This window comes from Callithrix jacchus, chromosome 3 (genome assembly GCF_049354715.1).
Source record: "Callithrix jacchus isolate 240 chromosome 3, calJac240_pri, whole genome shotgun sequence".
Taxonomy (NCBI): Eukaryota; Metazoa; Chordata; class Mammalia; order Primates; family Cebidae; genus Callithrix; species Callithrix jacchus.
The window spans coordinates 192,355,102-192,376,467 of record NC_133504.1 but is presented as its reverse complement, the minus strand read 5'-3'; the positions used below and the strand labels follow the sequence as shown (position 1 = coordinate 192,376,467).

The following is a 21,366-nucleotide window of genomic DNA, read 5'->3' as shown; positions in this document are numbered from 1 at the left end:
GAGGCAGTGACTCAGCCCCACAGGGCCCCGGCCACCAGCTGGGGTGCAGGAGATGGCAGCTGTCCTGGTGTGCCCCAGGTCCTGGCAGAGCTGGCTGCAGCAGTGAAGCCAGATCCTCCCAAGGAAGGTGGGTGAGACCCCAGGCAGAGGAGACCTGCCCCTGCCCGGCCCAGCATCCCATCCCATCCTTCTGTCACCGGAACCTTCTCTGTCATCCCAGCCCAGAGTCTCATCCCATCCTCACGTCACCAGAACCTTCTCCATCATCCCGGCCCAGAGTGTCATCCCATCCGTCTGTCACCGGAACCTTCTCCGTCATCCCAGCCCAGAGTCTCATCCCATCCTCACGTCACCAGAACCTTCTTTCAGCAGAGCACCCTTTGAGGTGCCCCAGCCCCGCTGCCTCTGGCTGGGGGTGAAGCAAACGAGCTGGTCTGTGCCCCTAATTACAGGTCAGAGTCAAGACCCAGCAATCTAACCACGGCAAAGCTACCGAGGAACCAGCCCCGTGCCCCAGATGGCGAATGGCGCCAGGGCGGGCGGATCCACAGTGGAGACACAGCAGTCATCAGAAAATAGTTTAATTCTGTACAGACGACCGTGGGACTGATTACAAAGTGCGGTGCAAACACCAGGCTGGTGAGCGCCAGCAGCCGGCTCACCACGTGCTGGCGACGAGAGGCCACGCCCGAAACACCAAAGAAATCACAGACCTGACAACTGTGGAGGAGCACGAATCAGCTGTTCCTCTGGGAGGAGAAAAAGGAGAACAATCAGAGGCTTTGGAATGCTTTCTCTTCCTGTGCCCGGAATGCTGGGCGGGCAGCGACCCTGGCCGCTCTTGCCGCTGCCCACGGACCCTCATGGCGGGACCCAGGTCCCACGATGGCTCCTGAACTGTGGAGCTGTGTGCGCGGCCACCACCGCTGTGGCCTCAGAATAGGGGCCGGGAGCCCTGGTTCTCAAACTCCGACCAGGCATCGTTCAGCTCCATGAAGATCATCTTGGCGTGCTGCTCGTACGGCTGCCCCACGGCCTGTGGGTGACAGGTGGTGTGAGCGCCTCCCACAAGCATGTGGGGGTGGGTGGGGCAGGACCCCCCAAGGCCTCCCGGGCGGCCGGCAGCTCCGCTCACCTTGTCGGGGTGCACGGCCAGCACGGCACGGCGGTAGTGCTTCTTCACCTGCTCCGGGGCCACCAGGTCGGCCATGCCCACGGGCGTCCAGCGGCTCTCCCCATCCCACAGCACCGTGTGCAGCGTGGACAGCAGGGCGCGGATGTTCCGCTCCTTGCCCTCGATCCAGTCTAGGAGCTGCAGGAGACACAGAGCTTGCTGAGCCCTGAGTGCCAGCCTGTCCTCCACCTCCCTGCATGGGGAAACTGACGAACAGCGCCACAGAAGGGCTCGGGTGTGGTGAGGAGGGGAGACACGGAGCTCGCTGAGCCCTGGGTGCCTGCCCGCCCTCGGCCTCCGTGCACAGGGAAACTGAGGCATGGCACCGCGGACGGGCTTGGGTGGTGAACAGGGAGTGGGCTGTACTGTGAGTCCTAGCAGGTGAATTCCAGCCCTGGACTCCGGCCACCCTGATGGCTCCACAGGACATGTCACCAGCTGCAGCAACTGGCACGCATCCGGGAGGCACTGTTGCGCTGGGGAGGGCAGGGCCACAGACATTGTCTCACCACACGCCCTGCCCTCAACAACACAGAGCCCATTCTGGATGACACAGGGCCAGGTGGCCTTCATGTGCTAGGGCCTGGGGCCAGAGGGACCTGCTCCTCAGCCAGATAGTCACTGGGGACCCAAATCCTGGTGCTGGTGGCGCAGTGCCCGGCCCATCCCAAGCCCCAGACTCCGAGGGATGAGGGGATGGTCCCTGGTGCCGGTGAAAGGACCGCAGGGTCACAGCTGCACGTGGCCTGCAGAGCTGGTCATCAGCCAAGCCACAGAGGCAGGATGTGTCTTGGGGCTGGCACAGACACCCTGACCACTGCACCCTCACCCCACAGTGAGCACCCTGGGTCGGGAGGCTGAGCACCAGAGCAGTCCCCAGGAGATGTGTGCCCTTGACAATCTCTGCAGACACCCTAGGGGCACCTCTCGCCAGCACTGAGTCATCTGGGCACATGGGGAGCAGCACTGCCTGGGGCCTGGCTCTGCCCTGAACTCTCAGCCTCAGGCCACCCCGTCCTCCAGCCGGCAGTGGCGGGTTCCTGGCTGGAGATGCCGGCTCCGTGAGGTGCAGCAGATGCTCCAGGGTCCCTGGTCAATGCCTCTGGGTTCCAGGTAAGAGCTGCCCACCCACCCACCCACCTTCAGCTTGAGTGGGTCTGTGTCTTTGGCCAGGTCCTGCTTCCTCATCTCTGCAATGGTCTTTGGCCCCTTCTTGTCAGACCTGGAGGAGAAGCCTTGATTGGACAACAGATCTTCAAAGTCGTTCTCAGAGACTTTTGGCTTCTGAGCTAGAAAAGAACAGAAACTTTTTTTTGTTTGAGACAGGGTCTCCACTGTTGGTCAGGCCAGAGTGCAGTGGTGTGACCTCGGCTCTCCGCAGCCTTGGCCTCTGGGGCTCAAGTGATCCTCTTGCCTCAGCCTCCCGAATAGCTGGGACCACAAGCATGTGCTGCCATGCCTGGCTGTTTTAAATTTTTTGTAGAGTCTCACTGTTGCCCAGGCTGGTCTTGAACTCCTGGGCTCAATGATCTGCCTGCCTCAGCCTCCCAAAGTGCTGGGATTATAGGCGTGAGCCACGAAGCCCAGCTAAGAATAGAACCTGGAGCTTGCTGAGCTCTGAGCACTTGCCCACCCTGCGTCTCCCTGCATGGGGACACTGAGGCACAGTGCCGCGGAAGGGCTTGGGTTCGGTGAGCAGGGGGAGACACGGAGCTTTCTGTAGACACACACAGGTCCATTTCCACCTGTGGCCCCAGGGGACAGGGCTACCATCCTAATGCCTCCACAGAAAAGAAGAGGGAACAAAAGAGAGGGTCCCAAAGGCCATTTGTTAAAAACAGATCAAGAAGGTGTCACTGGAACAGGAGACCCAGAGGCATGCACGACCTGGAGAGAGACCAGCAGATGCACGTGGGAAACCATGTTCTTCTCTGGTTGGCTCAGCCGTGCCTGTCCTAGGACTGGGCTCTGAGTTAAAGACAAGCAGTTTCCACCTTTAGCCAACCCAGGGCTGTCTGTGCAAACCCCACAGCAGCAGAGAGCGAGAGGGGACTCACCGAAACTGGGTGCGCGGACCCCCCGCTCCTCTCGTGCCCCGATCACACTGAAGTTGGCGGCATAGTTAGGCCTCAGCTGTGTGCTGGCTTTGGGGGGAGGCTTGGCCTGAGGGGGCCGTGGGGTGCCCTGGGCTGGCGATCGACTTGTCTGCCAGGAGCCACTGGCCTTGGGTGTGGCAGCCGTTTTGGGAACGAAGCTGCCGGGAGGGAATCCAGCTGGTGAGCCTGTGGAGACGGAGTCAGACCATTGGCATCTGGTCGTCCACGTGGGGCAACTACTGTTTCTAGAACCAGAGCACCACATACACGAAAACACACGCTTGCAAAATAACACGCTCATCACTCGAGTCTGTCCTAGAACCCGGAGCACCACATACATGGAAAACACACGCTTGCAAAATTACACGCTCATTACTCAAGTCTGTCCAGAGGGGCCGGTTCCACCCACACACGTGAAGGTCTCCCGGGGCTGCTGGCACAGGCCAGGTGCTGGGGTGGCGGGTAGACACCAGGACAGCTGTGGAGGCCACAGCCCCATCCCCATGAGCCAAGGCTCGTCCACTGAGGAGGGCCACCGCCATCTGTCGTGATCAGATCGGGGCTGATCCTTTAACTTTTTTTTGAGATGGAGTCTCACTCTGTTACCCAGGCTGGAGTACAATGGTGTGATCTCAGCTCACTGCAGCCTCCGCCAACCAGGTTCAAGCAATTCTCCTGCCTCGGCCTCCCAACTAGCTGAGACTACAGGTGCCTGACACCACGCCCGGCTAATTTTTTGTATTTTTAGTAGAGACAGGGTTTCACCGTGTTAGCCAGGATGATCTCGATCTCCTGACCTCGTGATCTGCGTGCCTCGGCCTCCCAAAGTGCTGGGATTACAGACATGAGACATTGTGCCCGGCCTAACTTTTTATTTCGGAATAATTACAATAGCAGGAAAAGGTAAAAACCCTGAACACCTGCACCCAGCACCCCTCAGGGAGGGCATCTCTTCACCTCAGTGAAGTGCTGAGCCCTGACCACCCACAGAGGCGATCAGACGTGGCAGCTGGACGTGTATGAGTGTGCAGGGCCACACGCAGACTCCTTAAAGCTCCAAGGTAGTCACGATGTGGCTGCTTCACTATGCCATGCTTCTGTCATCTTTGTTTTTTTTTTTGAGATGGGGCCCACTGGCCTCACCACCCACAGGGCTGGGATGGAAGGTATGAGCCGCCACGCTTGGGCCATCACCTTAGTTACGGTCTAGGAGTGGACCAACAGCCGGCGGGCTCTGGACCATCCTCTTCACTCAGGACAAGGCCGCTCGGGCCCTGGCATCCGCCACTCCCCCTCCCTGCCAAGGGCCGTCTTGGGTCCAGGGACCACTATTGAACCGTTCACCTGCAGGACACCTGGGCCAATTCCAGTGTTTGGCCACAACACACATGTCTTTGAATGCCTGTTAGACTTGTGTGTGAGTGACGCCTGTTAGACTTGTGTGTGACGCCTGTTAGACTTGTGTGTGAGTGACGCCTGTTAGACTTGTGTGTGACGCCTGTTAGACTTGTGTGTGACGCCTGTTAGACTTGTGTGTGAGTGACGCCTGTTAGACTTGTGTGTGAGTGACGCCTGTTAGACTTGTGTGAGTGACGCCTGTTAGACTTGTGTGTGTGTAACGCCTGTTAGACTTGTGTGTGTGTGACGCCTGTTAGACTTGTGTGTGTGTGACGCCTGTTAGACTTGTGTGTGTGTGACGCCTGTTAGACTTGTGTGTGAGTGACGCCTGTTAGACTTGTGTGTGTGTGACGCCTGTTAGACTTGTGTGTGAGTGACGCCTGTTAGACTTGTGTGTGAGTGACGCCTGTTAGACTTGTGTGTGAGTGACGCCTGTTAGACTTGTGTGTGACGCCTGTTAGACTTGTGTGTGACGCCTGTTAGACTTGTGTGTGAGTGACGCCTGTTAGACTTGTGTGTGAGTGACGCCTGTTAGACTTGTGTGAGTGACGCCTGTTAGACTTGTGTGTGTGTAACGCCTGTTAGACTTGTGTGTGTGTAACGCCTGTTAGACTTGTGTGTGTGTGACGCCTGTTAGACTTGTGTGTGAGTGACGCCTGTTAGACTTGTGTGTGAGTGACGCCTGTTAGACTTGTGTGTGAGTGACGCCTGTTAGACTTGTGTGTGTGTGACACCTGTTAGACTTGTGTGTGAGTGACGCCTGTTAGACTTGTGTGTGAGTGACGCCTGTTAGACTTGTGTGTGAGTGACGCCTGTTAGACTTGTGTGTGACGCCTGTTAGACTTGTGTGTGAGTGACGCCTGTTAGACTTGTGTGTGAGTGACGCCTGTTAGACTTGTGTGTGACGCGTTAGACTTGTGTGTGAGTGACGCCTGTTAGACTTATGTGTGTGTGACGCCTGTTAGACTTGTGTGTGAGTGACGCCTGTTAGACTTGTGTGTGACGCCTGTTAGACTTGTGTGTAACGCCTGTCAGACATGTATGTGTAACGCCTGTCAGACTTGTGTGTAACGCCTGTTAGACTTGTGTGTAACACCTGTTAGACTTGTGTAACGCCTGTTAGACTTGTGTGTGAGTGATGCCTGTTAGACCTGTGTGTGTGTGACGCCTGTCAGACTTGTGTGTAACACCTGTCAGACTTGTGTGTAACGCCTGTCAGACTTGTGTGTGACGCCTGTTAGACTTGTGTGTGTGTGACACCTGTCAGACTTGTGTGTAACGCCTGTCAGACTTGTATGTGAGTAACGCCTGTCAGACTTGTGTGTGACGCCTGTTAGACTTGTGTGTGTGACGCCTGTCAGACTTGTGTGTAACGCCTGTCAGACTTGTATGTGAGTAACGCCTGTCAGACTTGTGTGTAACGCCTGTCAGACTTGTAACGCCTGTCAGACTTGTGTGTGTGACGCCTGTCAGACTTGTGTGTGTGACGCCTGTTAGACTTGTGTGTGTGACGCCTGTTAGACTTGTAACGCCTGTTAGACTTGTAACGCCTGTTAGACTTGTGAGTAACGCCTGTTAGACTTGTGAGTAACGCCTGTTAGACTTGTAACGCCTGTTAGACTTGTGTGTAATGCCTGTTAGACTTGTCAGTAACGCCTGTTAGACTTGTGTAACGCCTGTTAGACTTGTGTGTAACGCCTGACTTGTGAGTAACGCCTGTTAGACTTCTGTGTAACGCCTGTTAGACTTGTAACGCCTGTTAGACTTGTGTGTAATGCCTGTTAGACTTGTGAGTAATGCCTGTTAGACTTGTAAAGCCTGTTAGACTTGTGAGTAACCTGTTAGACTTGTGTGTAACACCTATTAGACTTGTGTGTGTGTAACGCCTGTTAGACTTGTGTGTGAGTGACGCCTGTTAGACTTGTGTGTGTGTGAGACGCCTGTTAAACTTGTAACGTTAGACTTGTAACGCCTGTTAGACTTGTGTGTAACGCCTGTTAGACTTGTGTGTGTAACGCCTTCGACTTGTGTGTGACGCCTGTTAGACTTGTGTGTGAGTGACGCATGTTAGACTTGTGTGTGTGTAATGCCTGTTGGACTTGTGTGTAACGCCTGTTAGACTTCTGTGTAACGCCTGTTAGACTTGTAACGCCTGTTAGACTTGTGTAACGCCTGTTAGACTTGTGTGTAACGCCTGTTAGACTTGTGTGTAACGCCTGTTAGACTTGTGTGTGTGTAACGCCTGTTAGACTTGTGAGTGACGCCTGTTAGACTTGTGTGTAACGCCTGTTAGACCTGTAACGCCTGTTAGACTTGTAACGCCTGTTAGACTTGTGTGTGTAACGCCTGTTAGACTTGTGTAACGCCTGTTAGACTTGTGTAACGCCTGTTAGACTTGTAACGCCTGTTAGACTTGTGTGTGTGTAACGCCTGTTAAGACTTGAGTGACGCCTGTTAGACTTGTGTGTAATGCCTGTTAGACTTGTGTGTGTGTAACGCCTGTTAGACTTGAGTGATGCCTGTCAGACTTGTGTGTGTAACGCGTTAGACTTGTGTAACGCCTGTTAGACTTGTGTAACGCCTGTTAGACTTGTGTGTGTAACGCCTGTTAGACTTGTAACGCCTGTTAGACTTGTGTGTGTGTAACGCCTGTTAAGACTTGAGTGACGCCTGTTAGACTTGTGTGTAACGCCTGTTAGACTTGTGTGTGTGTAACGCCTGTTAGACTTGAGTGATGCCTGTCAGACTTGTGTGTGTAACGCCTGTTAGACTTGTGTAACGCCTGTTAGACTTGTGTGTAACGCGTTAGACTTGTGTGTAACGCCTGTTAGACTTGTGAGTAACGCCTGTTAGACTTGTAACACCTGTTAGACTTGTGTGTAACGCCTTCGACTTGTGTGTGAGTGACGCCTGTTAGACTTGTGTGTGACGCCTGTTAGACTTGTGTGTAACGCCTGTTAGACTTGTGTGTGTGTAACGCCTGTTAGACTTGTGTGTGTAACGCCTGTTAGACTTGTGAGTAACGCCTGTTAGACTTGTAACGCCTGTTAGACTTGTGTGTGTGTAACGCCTGCTAGACTTGTGTGAGTGACGCCTGTTAGACTTGTGTGTGAGTGACGCCTGTTAGACTTGTGAGTAACGCCTGTTAGACTTGTGTGTGTGTAACGCCTGTTGGACTTGTAATGCCTGTTAGACTTGTGTGTGTGTAACGCCTGTTGGACTTGTAATGCCTGTTAGACTTGTGTGTGTGTAACGCCTGTTGGACTTGTAATGCCTGTTAGACTTGTGTGTGAGTGACGCCTGTTAGACTTGTGTGTGAGTAACGCCTGTTAGACTTGTGTGTAACACGTAGACTTGTGTGTAACGCCTGTTAGACTTGTGTGTGTGTAACACCTTAGACTTGTGTGTAACGCCTGTTAGACTTGTGTGTGAGTAACGCCTGTTAGACTTGTAATGCCTGTTAGACTTGTAACGCCTGTTAGACTTGTGTGTGTGTAACGCCTTCGACTTGTGTGTGAGTGACGCCTGTTAGACTTGTGTGTGAGTAATGCCTGTTAGACTGTGTGTAACGCCTTCGACTTGTGTGTGTGACGCCTGTTAGACTTGTGTGTGAGTGACGCCTGTTAGACTTGTGTGTGTAATGCCTTAGACTTGTGTGTAACGCCTGTTAGACTTGTGTGACGCCTGTTAGACTTGTGTGTGAGTGACGCCTGTTAGACTTGTGTGTGTGTAACGCCTGTTAGACTTGTGTGACGCCTGTTAGACTTGTGTGTGAGTGACGCCTGTTAGACTTGTGTGTGTGTGACGCCTGTTAGACTTGTGTGTGAGTGACGCCTGTTAGACTTGTGTGTGAGTGACGCCTGTTAGACTTGTGTGTGAGTGACGCCTGTTAGACTTGTGTGTGTGTAACGCCTGTTAGACTTGTGTGTGAGTGACGCCTGTTAGACTTGTGTGTGAGTGACGCCTGTTAGACTTGTGTGTGTGTAACGCCTGTTAGACTTGTGTGTGAGTGACGCCTGTTAAGACTTGTGTGTGAGTGACGCCTGTTAGACTTGTGTGTAACGCCTGTTAGACTTGTGTGTGTGTAACGCCTGTTAGACTTGTGTGTGAGTGATGCCTGTTAGACTTGTGTGTGTGTAACGCCTGTTAAGACTTGTGTGTCTAACAGTCATCCTCCTCTGCACCAGCACTCAGTGCCACTGCTCCTCCTGCCTTGGCCATCCCCACAGGCCACTTCTCGATGGTAGCAAGGCGACACCAGACGTCTTGGCCTGCGTTTCCCGGCCATCGGATGTGAGGCGATGCGGGTGTCTCCGCCTGCGTTTCCCGGCCATCGGATGTGAGGCGATGCGGGTGTCTCCGCCTGCGCTTCCCGGCCATCGGATGTGAGGCGATGCGGGTGTCTCCACCTGCGTTTCCCGGCCGTCGGATGTGAGGCGATGCGGGTGTCTCCGCCTGCGCTTCCCGGCCGTCGGATGTGAGGCGATGCGGGTGTCTCCGCCTGCGCTTCCCGGCTCTCGGATGTGAGGCGATGCGGGTGTCTCCGCCTGCGCTTCCCGGCCGTCGGATGTGAGGCGATGCGGGTGTCTCCGCCTGCGTTTCCCGGCCGTCGGATGTGAGGCGATGCGGGTGTCTCCGCCTGCGCTTCCCGGCCGTCGGATGTGAGGCGATGCGGGTGTCTCCGCCTGCGCTTCCCGGCCGTCGGATGTGAGGCGATGCGGGTGTCTCCGCCTGCGCTTCCCGGCCGTCGAATGTGAGGCGATGCGGGTGTCTCCGCCTGCGTTTCCCGGCCGTCGGATGTGAGGCGATGCGGGTGTCTCCGCCTGCGCTTCCCGGCCGTCGGATGTGAGGCGATGCGGGTGTCTCCGCCTGCGTTTCCCGGCCGTCGGATGTGAGGCGATGCGGGTGTCTCCGCCTGCGCTTCCCGGCCGTCGGATGTGAGGCGATGCGGGTGTCTCCGCCTGCGCTTCCCGGCCGTCGGATGTGAGGCGATGCGGGTGTCTCCGCCTGCGCTTCCCGGCCGTCGGATGTGAGGCGATGCGGGTGTCTCCGCCTGCGCTTCCCGGCCGTCGGATGTGAGGCGATGCGGGTGTCTCCGCCTGCGTTTCCCGTCGGATGTGAGGCGATGCGGGTGTCTCCGCCTGCGCTTCCCGGCCACCGGATACGAGGCGATGCGGGTGTCTCCGCCTGCGCTTCCCGGCCATCGGATGTGAGGCGATGCGGGTGTCTCCGCCTGCGCTTCCCGGCCGTCGGATGTGAGGCGATGCGGGTGTCTCCGCCTGCGTTTCCCGGCCATCGGATGTGAGGCGATGCGGGTGTCTCCGCCTGCGTTTCCCGGCCGTCGGATGTGAGGCGATGCGGGTGTCTCCACCTGCGCTTCCCGGCCGTCGGATGTGAGGCGATGCGGGTGTCTCCGCCTGCGCTTCCCGGCCATCGGATACGAGGCATTGCAGGCGTCTTGGCCAACGAATCTAACTGGATTGCTTCAGGTTTGTTTTTGACTGTATTTTTATACTGTATAGATGAGACCTTTGTTAAAAAAGCAGTCTGGAGATACCTTCTCCCAGTCCGTAGCCTTGAAGCTGTGTATACTCTCCTCTTACGGGTGTGGTACAGGGGATGGGTCTACAGACTCTGCCCAGCAGGTTTGCTCCTAAAGGCCCTGCAGTTTTGTTTCCACCTGTGGTGACTCTGATGAGCTGCTCTATGAGACGTGGGCTCAGGGCTTTGCTCCAGCACCATCTGATGAGTGGGTTTCTGCCTGTCGAAGCCCCGCTGGTCTTACTTGTGTGAACTACTTCTGAGCCCTCTCTTCTGCTCCACAGACATGTCTCTGCTGTCACCACATTGTTGATTTCTGTGGCTGCAGAGTAAGCTCCAAAGCCAGGAAGAGTGATTTCTCCCATGCCGTGCTTCCAGTACAAAAACATTTCAGTCAGCCGGGCACAGTGGCTCAAGCCTGTAATCCCAGCACTTTGGGAGGCCGAGGCGGGTGGATCACGAGGTCAACAGATCAAGACCATCCTGGTCAACATGGTAAAACCCCGTCTCTACTAAAAATTACAAAAAATTAGCTGGGCACAGTGGCGCGTGCCTGTAATCCTGGCTACTCGGGAGGCTGAGGCAGGAGAACTGCCTGAAACCAGGAGGCAGAGGTTGCGCTGAGCTGAGATTGCGCCATTGCACTCCAGCCTGGGTAACAAGAGCGAAACTCCGTCTCAAAAAAAAAAAAAAAACAACATTTCAGGCATTCTAGTTCATCTGCCTTTCAAATACATTGTACAATAAGCTCATCTGTATCTATGAAATCCCTTCTGAGCTGTTGGCAGGAACTGTGCCAACAGATGCACACAGAACAGACACCTCACTTGGGGGCCTCCGGGCTGTGACTGTGGCATCAGTCCTGTATCCACCTCTCCTCTGGCAGGTCATAATCACAGCATCCGTCTCATATCCACCTCTCCTCTGGAGGGCCATGATCATGGCGTTGGTCCTGTATCCACCTCTCCTCTGGTGGGCCATGATTGCAGCGTCCATCCTGTATCCACCTCTCCTCTGGCAGGCCGTGATCACGGCATCCGTCCTGTATCCACCTCTCCTCTGGCAGGTTATGATCACGGCGTCCGTCCTGTATCCACTTCTCCTCTGATGGGCTGTGATCACGGCGTCCATCCTGTATCCACCTCTCCTCTGGTGGGCTGTGATCACGGCATCCATCCTGTATCCACCTCTCCTCTGGTGGGCTGTGATCACGGCATCCGTCCTTTATCCACCTCTCCTCTGGTGGGCCGTGATCACGGCATCCATCCTGTATCCACCTCTCCTCTGGTGGGCTGTGATCACGGCATCCATCCTGTATCCACCTCTCCTCTGGAGGGCCGTGATCGCGGCGTCCATCCTGTATCCACCTCTCCTCTGGTGGGCCGTGATCACGGCATCCATCCTGTATCCACCTCTCCTCTGGTGGGCCGTGATCACGGCATCCATCCTGTATCCACCTCTCCTCTGGAGGGCCATGATCGCGGCGTCCATCCTGTATCCACCTCTCCTCTGGTGGGCCGTGATCACGGCATCCGTCCTGTATCCACCTCTCCTCTGGAGGGCCATGATCACGGCGTCCATCCTGTATCCACCTCTCCTCTGGAGGGCCGTGATCACGGCATCCGTCCTGTATCCACCTCTCCTCTGGAGGGCCATGATCGCGGCGTCCATCCTGTATCCACCTCTCCTTTGGAGGGCCGTGATCATGGCGTCCGTCCTGTATCCACCTCTCCTCTGGAGGGCTGTGATGGCGGCGTCCATCCTGTATCCACCTCTCCTTTGGAGGGCCGTGATCGCGGCGTCTGTCCTGTATCCACCTCTCCTTTGGAGGGCCGTGATCACGGTGTCCGTCCTGTATCCACCTCTCCTCTGGAGGGCCGTGATTGCGGCATCCATCCTGTATCCACCTCTCCTCTGGTAGGTCGTGATCATGGCGTCGGTCCTGTATCCACCTCTCCTCTGGAGGGCCGTGATCGCGGCGTCCATCCTGTATCCACCTCTCCTTTGGAGGGCCGTGATCACTGCGTCCGTCCTGTATCCACCTCTCCTCTGGTAGGTCGTGATCATGGCGTCAGTCCTGTATCCACCTCTCCTCTGGCAGGTCATGATCATGGCGTCGGTCCTGTATCCACCTCTCCTCTGGCAGGTCATGATCATGGCGTCCGTCCTGTATCCACCTCTCCTCTGGTAGGTCGTGATCATGGCGTCGGTCCTGTATCCACCTCTCCTCTGGCCTCTTTCACCATGGCTGATTTTAAAGCTCCACCACAGAAATCCTAGACACATCTGGTCAGATTTATACCGAAATGTTTATTTTTCTAAAAAAGGTGATTCTAAATGGTATTGTTTTGGTTTCCTCGTGGCAGCTAAACAGAAATACGACAGATTTTCGTCTGCCGATCTTGTATCCTGCGACCTTACTGAACTCGCAGTTCTGACGGACCTTTGCAGATCCCTTGAGATTTCCTGCACAGATGATTCAGGCGTCTGCAGACAGGAGCAATTTTATTTTTCCCTTTGAAGCCTGTGTAACTTTCACTTTCTTTTCTTGCCAAATGGCAGCATGCGGGACTTCTGGCAAGTACAAGTGGAGAGAAGACACTCCTGCCTTGTTCTCGATTTTAGGGGGATGGTTAAAAATGATACTGGCTTGGCCAGGCACGCAGTGGCTCATGCCTGTAATCCCAGCACTTTGGGAGGCCAAGCTGGGTAGATCTCTTAAGGTCAGGAGTTTGAGACCAGCCTAGGCAACACAGTGAAATCCCATCTCTACAAGAATACAAAAATGAGCTGGGCGCCTGTAGTCCCAGCTACTGGGAGGCTGAGGCAAGAGAATCGCTTGAACTTGGGAGGCAGCAGTTGCAGTGAACCAAGATAGTGCCACTGTACTCCACTCTCGGCAACAGAGTGAGACTCTGTCTCAGGAAAAAAAAAAGAGAGAGATGGTGGCTGCAGGTTTCTTGTTTTGGAGACAGGGTCTTGCTCTGCTGTCCAGGCTAAAGTGCAGTGATGTGATCACAGCTCCTGGGCCCACGTGATCCAAGTGATCCTCCCACCTCAGCTTTCCAAGCAGCTGGGACCACAGGTGCGGACCGCCACACCCAGCGAGTTCTTACGGGGCCTATATTGCCAAGGGTGGTTTCAAACTCCTGGGTTCAGGAGATCCTCCCACGTCGGCCTCCCACAGCACTGGGTTCCAGGTGTGAGCCACTGTGCCCGGCCGGCTGTGGGCCTCCAGACACGCTTGTCACCACTTGCTGGCATCCGGCTCTGACTGCGTCATCATAAGAAGGTTCTGAATTTTGTCAAAGGCCGTTCCTGCACTGTTGAAGTGATCACAGCACTACTCAGCCGGTTCATATGGTATAGGGTTGGTGCAAAACTAATTGTGGTTTTACCGTGGAAAGTAATGGCAAAAACCGCAATTACCTCTGCAGGAGCCTAAATAGACGGCTAACCAATTCCGAAATGTCAGCCTTGTACTGCTGGAATAAATCCTACTTGATCTTGGTGTAGAATTCTTTTCATATACGGATAAGTTCTATTGGCTCAGGTTTTGTTGAGGATCTGTGTGTATTCATGGGGAATAAGGGCCCACCGTTCCCCTCCTCTGCTCCCCCCGCTCCCCTCCTCGGCCCCCCACTTCCCTCCTCAGCCCACCGCTCCCCTCCTTGTTCCCCTGCTCCCTTCCTCGGCCCCCCCTGCTCCCCTTCTCAGCAACCCTGCTCCCCTCCTCGGCACCCCCCCCGACCCTGCTCCCCTCCTCGGCCACCCCCCCCCCGCTCCCCTCCTCGGCCACCCCCCCCCGGCTCCCCTCCTTGGCCACCCCCCCCCCGCTCCCCTCCTCAGCCCACTGCTCCCCTCCTCGGCCCCCACCGCTCCCCTCCTCGGCCCACTGCTCCCCTCCTCGGCACCCCTGCTCTCCTCCTCGGCCCGCCGCTCCCTTCCTTGGCCCACCATTCCCCTGGTACTGTTTCTGCCTGATTTTGGTATCAGGGTGACAGTACTAGCTTCGTAAAATCGATTAGAACGTGTTCCCTCTCTTCTACTTCTTGCGAGAGTGTATGGAATCGGCATTCTTTAAACATTTGGTGAAATTCTCCAATGGCTCCAGGTGGGTCTGGAGGTTTCCTTTTTAGGGAAGTTTTTAACTATGAATTCATTTTCTTTGCATTTATAGAATTTTTCAAAGGATCTACCTGATACTGGGTAAGTTTTGGCAGTCACTGCCAAATTGGAGGAATTAGGCAATTTCAGTGGTCAAGCTCGCAGCACAGTGGTGCCCGCACCCGTGACCCTCTCAGAGGCTGTGGGGTCCTCCGTATCGATGACCTGGTCACTCTTCCTGCAGTCCCAGGAGAGGGCTGCGGGCTTCCGGCCTCTGTCTCTGAGGCTCCCCAGCACTGCCTGTGGCTCCGAGTTCTTGCTTTCCTTCTGCTTGCTGTGGGCTTATTCTGCTCCTTTTCTCCCCTGCAGATGTCTGTGTAGAGAGCTCAGGTCACTCCTGGGCACTCTGCCTTTTCCACAGCAGGTGCCCAAGACTGGGGGTGTCTCAGCACAGTCTGCCAGGGCCCTGGGCCTTCCTAGGCTGCATCTGGATTTTCGCTCAGCTCCACGAATCTTTCCCTCGAGACCTGCTCTATGGCCCAGGTGTCGTTGGAAAGTGTGCTGTTTTGTTTCCAAGTGTGAAGACTCTTCAGTTCTATTTCACCATGGTCAGAGAGCACGCTGCAGAATCCGGCTTCTCTGAGGACAAGGCTGCATGAAGAGGTCTGTGCCTGCAGCTGCTGGGCCCCACTGGCTGGTGCCTCCGCCTTCCTTGTCCTCACTGCCTTCCATACGCTGCTTCAGCACGTGCAGGGACAGCAGTGCTGATGTCACTGGCTAGGATTTGGGTTTGCCTATTTTTTCCATCAGTTGTATCAGCTGTGTTTGTTCAGAATTCCTGTCTTCTCAGAAGGCAGGATGGTCTCAGGCCACCCACCGAGCCAGTGGGCGGAGGGCTGGGGCTGCGTCCAGGACACAGATGGCGGGTGGGGGTCCCTGGGAATCCACTCCTTCTGCCCCATTACTACCACCCAGGGCAGGTCTCCTCCCGAGGGCACGGCCCCCGTAGCCCCACCGAACTCCCAGACAACACAACACAGAGGCCACAAAGGGAAGGAAAATACACAACGACCCAGTCACCCTCTCATGGATGTCCTCAAAAAGACACAATGCATCCCCAAACCATCGAAACATAAAAAGAACATTCAAAGAATGAAAACACTCCTGGGACTTGATGATGGAGCAGAAGGCACCTCAGGTACAAGCTCACAAGAGCAGAGCGGGAGGACTCGAGGGCAGCCCGGGAGATCCGACGCCAACGCCCGCTTGTGGGAATGGGAGACCCTTGGGGACAGACAGGAGAGACAACGGGAGAGGGAAACACTCCTAGAGCTGAGAAGCTGAGGTGCCCGACGTGGGGCTGCATGCTGGAGTGTCCGGGAGTCACTGGCACCAACATACATCCCAAGGTGGAGCCACTTCCCACCCAGGATTCCACCCGATGGCCAGACAGCGAGTAGACAGAGGCACCTTTAGACGACCATCACCCCGCCACCAATGCTGCTTCTGAGAAGCCACAGGGACCCAGGGGGACACGTCCCAGAAGTGAACCCAGAGACCTGGGAGCGTCAGGTCAGAGGAGACGCGAAGCCACAGCCTCCCGGCCAGGCCTGAGGCAGACACGGGGCCGGAGAGGGTGGGGCTTGGTTCCTGTGGCCAAAGGCCAGCGTGTTCTGAGCATGGGCTCTGAGGGCCGAGCAGAGCCCAGCCATACCCCACTTCCACACGGAGGTCCCGCTTCCCAGATGGCCCCCACAGCCCGAGGGCAGGATAGATCACACACCAGGTGCCGGTACAGGCTGGCAGCAGCGCCAGTTTCAGCCACACCTGCTTTTAGCTGGTTAGCAGACAGCTGCCTGCAACAGGTGCAGACATGCTGTCTCCAGGGGTCACTGTGCTCTGGGCTCAGGGGTCTTGTGAAGAGAGGCAGACTTCACTTTGGGCAGCTCAGAGTCACAAAGACAAGAATAAACCTCCTACAAGAAAACATCTTCCACACCCCGGACGTGCCCTCCATGTTACCTTGGAGGCCGGAGCTGAGGTCACCAAGGTCGGCAAATGGGTCCAGGTTCTGAGACTTGGTCCAGCTGGCCTGAGGGCCACAAGGGGCTGGCTGACCTCCAGTGAAGAGGGGACCTGGAGAAGGAGCACAGCGAGTTAGAACAAGCACCACCTGAAGTGAAACACACCCTCCTGGGACCTCCAATTGTGCCTCCTTCGGACATGATAGTCACGAACCTGCCTGAGAGTTGGCACCTGCCAAACCTGCGTGCACATGACCAGCCAGGACCAAGCTGACACAGAGGACGCTGCCTCCACACCCCACACTGCTCCTCGGGACCAGCCAGGACCAAGATGCACGCAGAGGACGCTGCCTCCACAGCCCACACTGCTCCTCGGGACCAGCCAGGACCAAGATGCACGCAGAGGACGCTGCCTCCACACCCCACACTGCTCCTCGGGACCAGCCAGGACCAAGATGCATGCAGAGGACGCTGCCTCCACACCTGACACTGCTCCTCGGGGAACAGCTTCACAATTCACACCCGGAACCAGAAGACGTTCGCACCATTATGAGTCTGCAGTGCCACTTCCTGGAATCTATCTCGAATGTGAATGTTCTTCATGATACTCTTTATAACAGCACAAATTTGAGAATGTTCTAAGTAGAAAATCATAAAATACAGATAGGGCAACATAGACTCTGTCTCTACCAAAAATAAAGTCAGCCAGGCATGCTGGCACATGCATGTGGTCCCAGCTGCTCGGGGGGCTGAGCCCAGGGGTTCACAGCAGCAGTGAGCCAAGATGGCACCACTGTACTCAGCCACGGTGACAGAACAAGACTCTGTCTCAAGGAAAAAACCAAACGTCGTACAGCGGCTTGGTAGTGTGCTGTGCAGGCATGAAAACCAGGCGCTACAAGTATAAAGAGCCCTCATGGACCTACCAGAGGAAAAAGGCGAATTCCTGAGGCCAACAAACGAGTAAACAACATGACACGAGTCTCAGAAAATTCACAAAAGCAAAACCGTGCGAAGTCGAGTCAGCCTCATTCACAAGAAAGTTAACTGGAAAACGTCGTCACTGCTCTCATCCAACCTGAGAATCTGCAGACGGGAGCTGGCCCTGGGCAGAGACACCCAGAAGTGCCCTTGAGGGGACGCACGCCAAGCCCCCAGCCCTTGCCTGTGCCCCCGCCTGTGCCTCCCGGCGCTCCGCAGGCAGTTTCCACCCGCCCAGGGCTGTGGCAACTTGGCATCCAGCACACCTACCGGCCACTCGCCCATGACACGCACACTCTTTGGGTCCCCGTGCTGCATCTGGGAATTCTAATGATACTTCAAACTTCTTCATGATTCTGTTTTGGTGATCTGTGTTGAGTGAGCTGATGGCACTACTCTTAATTGCTTTGGGTGCCATGAACCGTGCCCATCCATATAAGATGGTGAGCTTAACTGATAATGCTCCACAGCCCAGCCACTCCCTTGTCCCCTCCTTCTCAAGCCTCCCCATTCCCCGAGATACAACCATATTGAAATTAGGCCCATTCAAAGGCTACAATGGCCTATAAGCATTCAGGTGAACGCAAGAGTTGCCAGTGTCTCACTTGAAATCAAAAGCGAGGAGCTTAGTGAGGGAGGCACCTGGAAAGCAGGGGGAGGCCGAGCACGGCAACTCAGGCCTGTGCTCCCAGCACGCAGGGAGGCTGAGGCAGGAGGGTGCTTGAAGCCACAAGTTCAAGACCAGCGTGGACAACACAGCAAGACCCCATCTCTACAAAAAATAAATTAAAAAAAAATAGTTGGGCATGGTGGTGCATGCTTGTGGTCCAGCCTCAGCTACCTGGGAGGCTGAGGTGGGAGGATCCCTTGAACCCAGGAGGTTGAGGCTGCAGTGATCCATGATGGCACCACTGCACTCCAGCCAGGGCAACAGCAGGACCCTGTCTCTAAAAAAAGGAAGGCGGGATAAGCTAAAAGCTAGGCCTTTCGCACCAGCAAGCCACGTTGTGAATGCAAAGAAAAAGTTCTTGAAGGAAATTAAAATGACACTCCAGTGAAATCACAAACGATAAGGAAGCAAAACAGCCCCACCACTGACTGACCAGCCACAACATTCCCTGAAGCCAAACCCTAGCGCACAGCCAGGTTTCAACTCTTTCCATTCTATGGAGGCAGAAAGAGGCGAGGAAGCAGCGGAAGAAAAGTGAAGCCAGCGAGGCTGAGGCTGAAGGAAAGACACTCTCCGCAGCGTGACAGTGCAAGTCATCCACTGAGGTCACTGATGAAGCCAGGCTCACCGCAGATGACACAGCCTGGTGTGGGAAGATGGCCTTTAGGACTTTCACGGCTAGAGGGGACAAGTCAATGCTGGCTTTGAGGCTTCAGAGGACGGGCTGCCTCTCTTTTGAGGGGCTAATGGAGCTGATGGCTTTAAATGAAGACAGTGCTCACTCTCCGTTCAAAAACCCTAGGGCCCCCTCTTTTTATTGAGACAGAGTCTTACTGTCACCAGGGTGGAGTGTAGTGGCACGACCTTAGCTCACTGCAACCTCCACCTCCTGGGTTCAAGTGATTCTCCTGCCTCAGCCTCCCAAGTAGCCAGGACTATAGGCACACGCCACCACGTCCAGCTAATTTTTGTATTTTTAGTAGAGACGGGGTTTCACCATGTTGACCAGGCTGGTCTTGAACTCCTGACCTCAGGTGATCTGCCCTCCTTGGCCTCCCAAAGTGCTGGGATTACAGGCATGAGCCACTGCACCTGGCCAAGAATGGCTCTAAATCAACTCAACTTGTGCCGTAGAAATGGCGCAGCAAAGCCTGTATGGCAGCCATCTGTGCATGGCATGGTATGTGGAATATTCTAAGCCCACTGTTGAGATCTACAGCTCAGAAAAGATTCCTTTAAAATATTAACTGTTTGCTGACTATACTGACAATGCTCAGAGCCTGGTCACCCAAAAGCTCTGAGGGAGACGCACATGGAGAGTCACGCCGTTTTCGGGCCTGTAACACCATTTCGAGTGTGCAGCCCACGGACCAAGGGGTCGGGTCGGCTTCCGAGTCTCACTATTGAAGAAACACGCTTCTAAGGCTATAGCGGCCACAGACACCGATTCCCATGCTGGCTCTGGGCAGAGTTCACTGAAAACCTTCTGGAAAGGATTCAGCATTCTACACGCCGTCAACAACATTAATGATTCACGGGAGAAGGTTAAAACAGCAACATGAGCAGGAGTTTGGAAGAAGCTGATCTCAACCCTCATGGGTGCCTCTGAGGAGCTGAAGACGTCAGTGGAGGAAGTCACTGCGGATGTGGTGGAAACAGCAAGAGAACTAGAATTAGGAGAGGAGCCTGAAGATGGGACCGAATTGCTGCAATCTCAGGAAGAAACCTGAACAGATGAGCCAAGAAAGTCGTTTACTGAGACGGAATCCAGGCCTGGAGAAGACGCTGGAACACTGTGAAATGAAGCCAAGGGTTTAGAACACTCCATAGACTTAGTTGATAAAGCAGCGGCCGGGTTTGAGGATTAAAAAGCTCGATGCGGGTACAATGCTATCAAGAGCACTGCAGCCACAGGAAGCGTTTCTGACAGTCAATCCACGCTGCAAACGCCATTGTCTCATTTTCGGAAATGGCCACGGCCCTCTCAGCCTTCAGGAATCACCACTCTGATCAGTCAGCAGCTGTCCACATCAACGCAAGACCCCACCAGCAAAAGATTAGGATCATTAGCATTTTTCAGCAATGAAGTATTTTTCTTTTCTTTTTTTTCTGAGATGGAGTTTCGCTCTTGTTGCCCGGGCTGGAGTGCAATGGCACAATCTTGGCTCACCGCAACCTCCGCCTCCCAGGTTCAAGCAATTCTCTTGCCTCAGCCTCCCAAGTAGCTGAGATTACAAGTATATGCCATCACGCCCAGCTAATTTTGTATTTTTAGTAGACATGGGGTTTCTCCATGTTGGTCAGGCTGGTCTTGAGCTCCGGACCTCAGGTGATCCGCCAGCCTCAGCCTCCCAAAGTGCTGAATTACAGGCGTGAGCTACCTTGCCTGGCCAGCAATTAAGTATCTCTAAATCAAGGTAGCTACATTTTTTTTTCCAGACATAATGCTACTGCACACTTAAGAGACTACAATATAATGTAAATATAACTTTTTGTTTTTTGAGATGGAATCTTGCTCTGCCACCAGGCTGGAGTGCAGTGGCGCAACCTTGGCTCACTGCAACCTTCGCCCCCTGGGTTCAAGCGATTCTTCCTCCTCAGCCTCCCAAGTAGCTGGGACCACAGGCACGTGCTACCACACCTGGCTAATTTTTTTGTATTTTTAGTAGAGACAGGGTTTCACCGTGTTGGCCACAATGGTCTCGATCTCTTGACCTTGTGATCCGCTCGCCTCAGCCTCCCGAAGTGCTGGGATTACAGGCGTGAGCCACCGCGCCCAGCCAGTAAATATAACTTTTAGCTGGTACAGTGGCTCATGCCTGTAATCCCGGCACTTTGGGAGGCCAAGGTGGGTAGACTGCGTAAGCCCAGGAGTTCTAGGTGGCCTGAACAACATGGCAAGAAAACCTTGTCCCTATGAAAACAAATTAAAACTCAGCTGCTTAGCTGGGCATGGTGGCACATCCCTGTAGTCCCAGCTACTCAGGAGGCCGGGTGGGAGGATTGCTTGAACCATGAGGCCAACGCTGCGGGGAGCAGAGATTGCGCCACTATGCTCCAGCCTGGGTGACAGAGTAAGACCCTGTCTTTAAAAAACAAACAAACAAAAAAAACACCCCACAAAAAACCTTCCTGGGCGCAGTGGCTCACGCTCATAATCCCAGCACTTTGGGAGGCTGACGTGGGCGGATCACCTGAGGTCAGGAGATCGAGACCATCGTGGCTAACATGGTGAAACCCTATCTCTACTAAAAATACAAAAAATTAACCGGGCATGATGGCACATGCTAGTCCCAGCTACTCAGGAGGCTGAGGCAGGATAACTGCTTGGGCCTGGGAGGCATAGGTTGCAGTGAGCCGAGATCACACCACTGC

General features: G+C 54.8%; 1 protein-coding gene across 8 annotated transcripts in view; it reads right to left on the bottom strand.

Annotated features, from left to right (window-relative positions):
* Nucleotides 1-565: 565 nt before the first annotated feature.
* GAK (cyclin G associated kinase) overlaps nucleotides 566-21,366 on the bottom strand; it is a 103,555-nt gene continuing 82,754 nt past the window's right edge. For 7 of the 8 annotated variants that reach the window (XM_078367749.1, XM_078367751.1, XM_078367752.1 and 4 more), the window contains 5 exons: nucleotides 16,339-16,452; nucleotides 3,232-3,456; nucleotides 2,315-2,463; nucleotides 1,136-1,312; nucleotides 566-1,036 (listed from right to left, as the gene is read on the bottom strand). In XM_078367749.1, the coding sequence (XP_078223875.1) occupies nucleotides 935-1,036; nucleotides 1,136-1,312; nucleotides 2,315-2,463; nucleotides 3,232-3,456; nucleotides 16,339-16,452 (767 nt within the window). In that variant the 3' untranslated portion in view covers nucleotides 566-934. Of the gene's footprint in view, nucleotides 1,037-1,135; nucleotides 1,313-2,314; nucleotides 2,464-3,231; nucleotides 3,457-15,308; nucleotides 15,601-16,338; nucleotides 16,453-21,366 lie in introns of those variants that run through there. The other variant, XM_054253573.2, reaches the window with a different exon arrangement.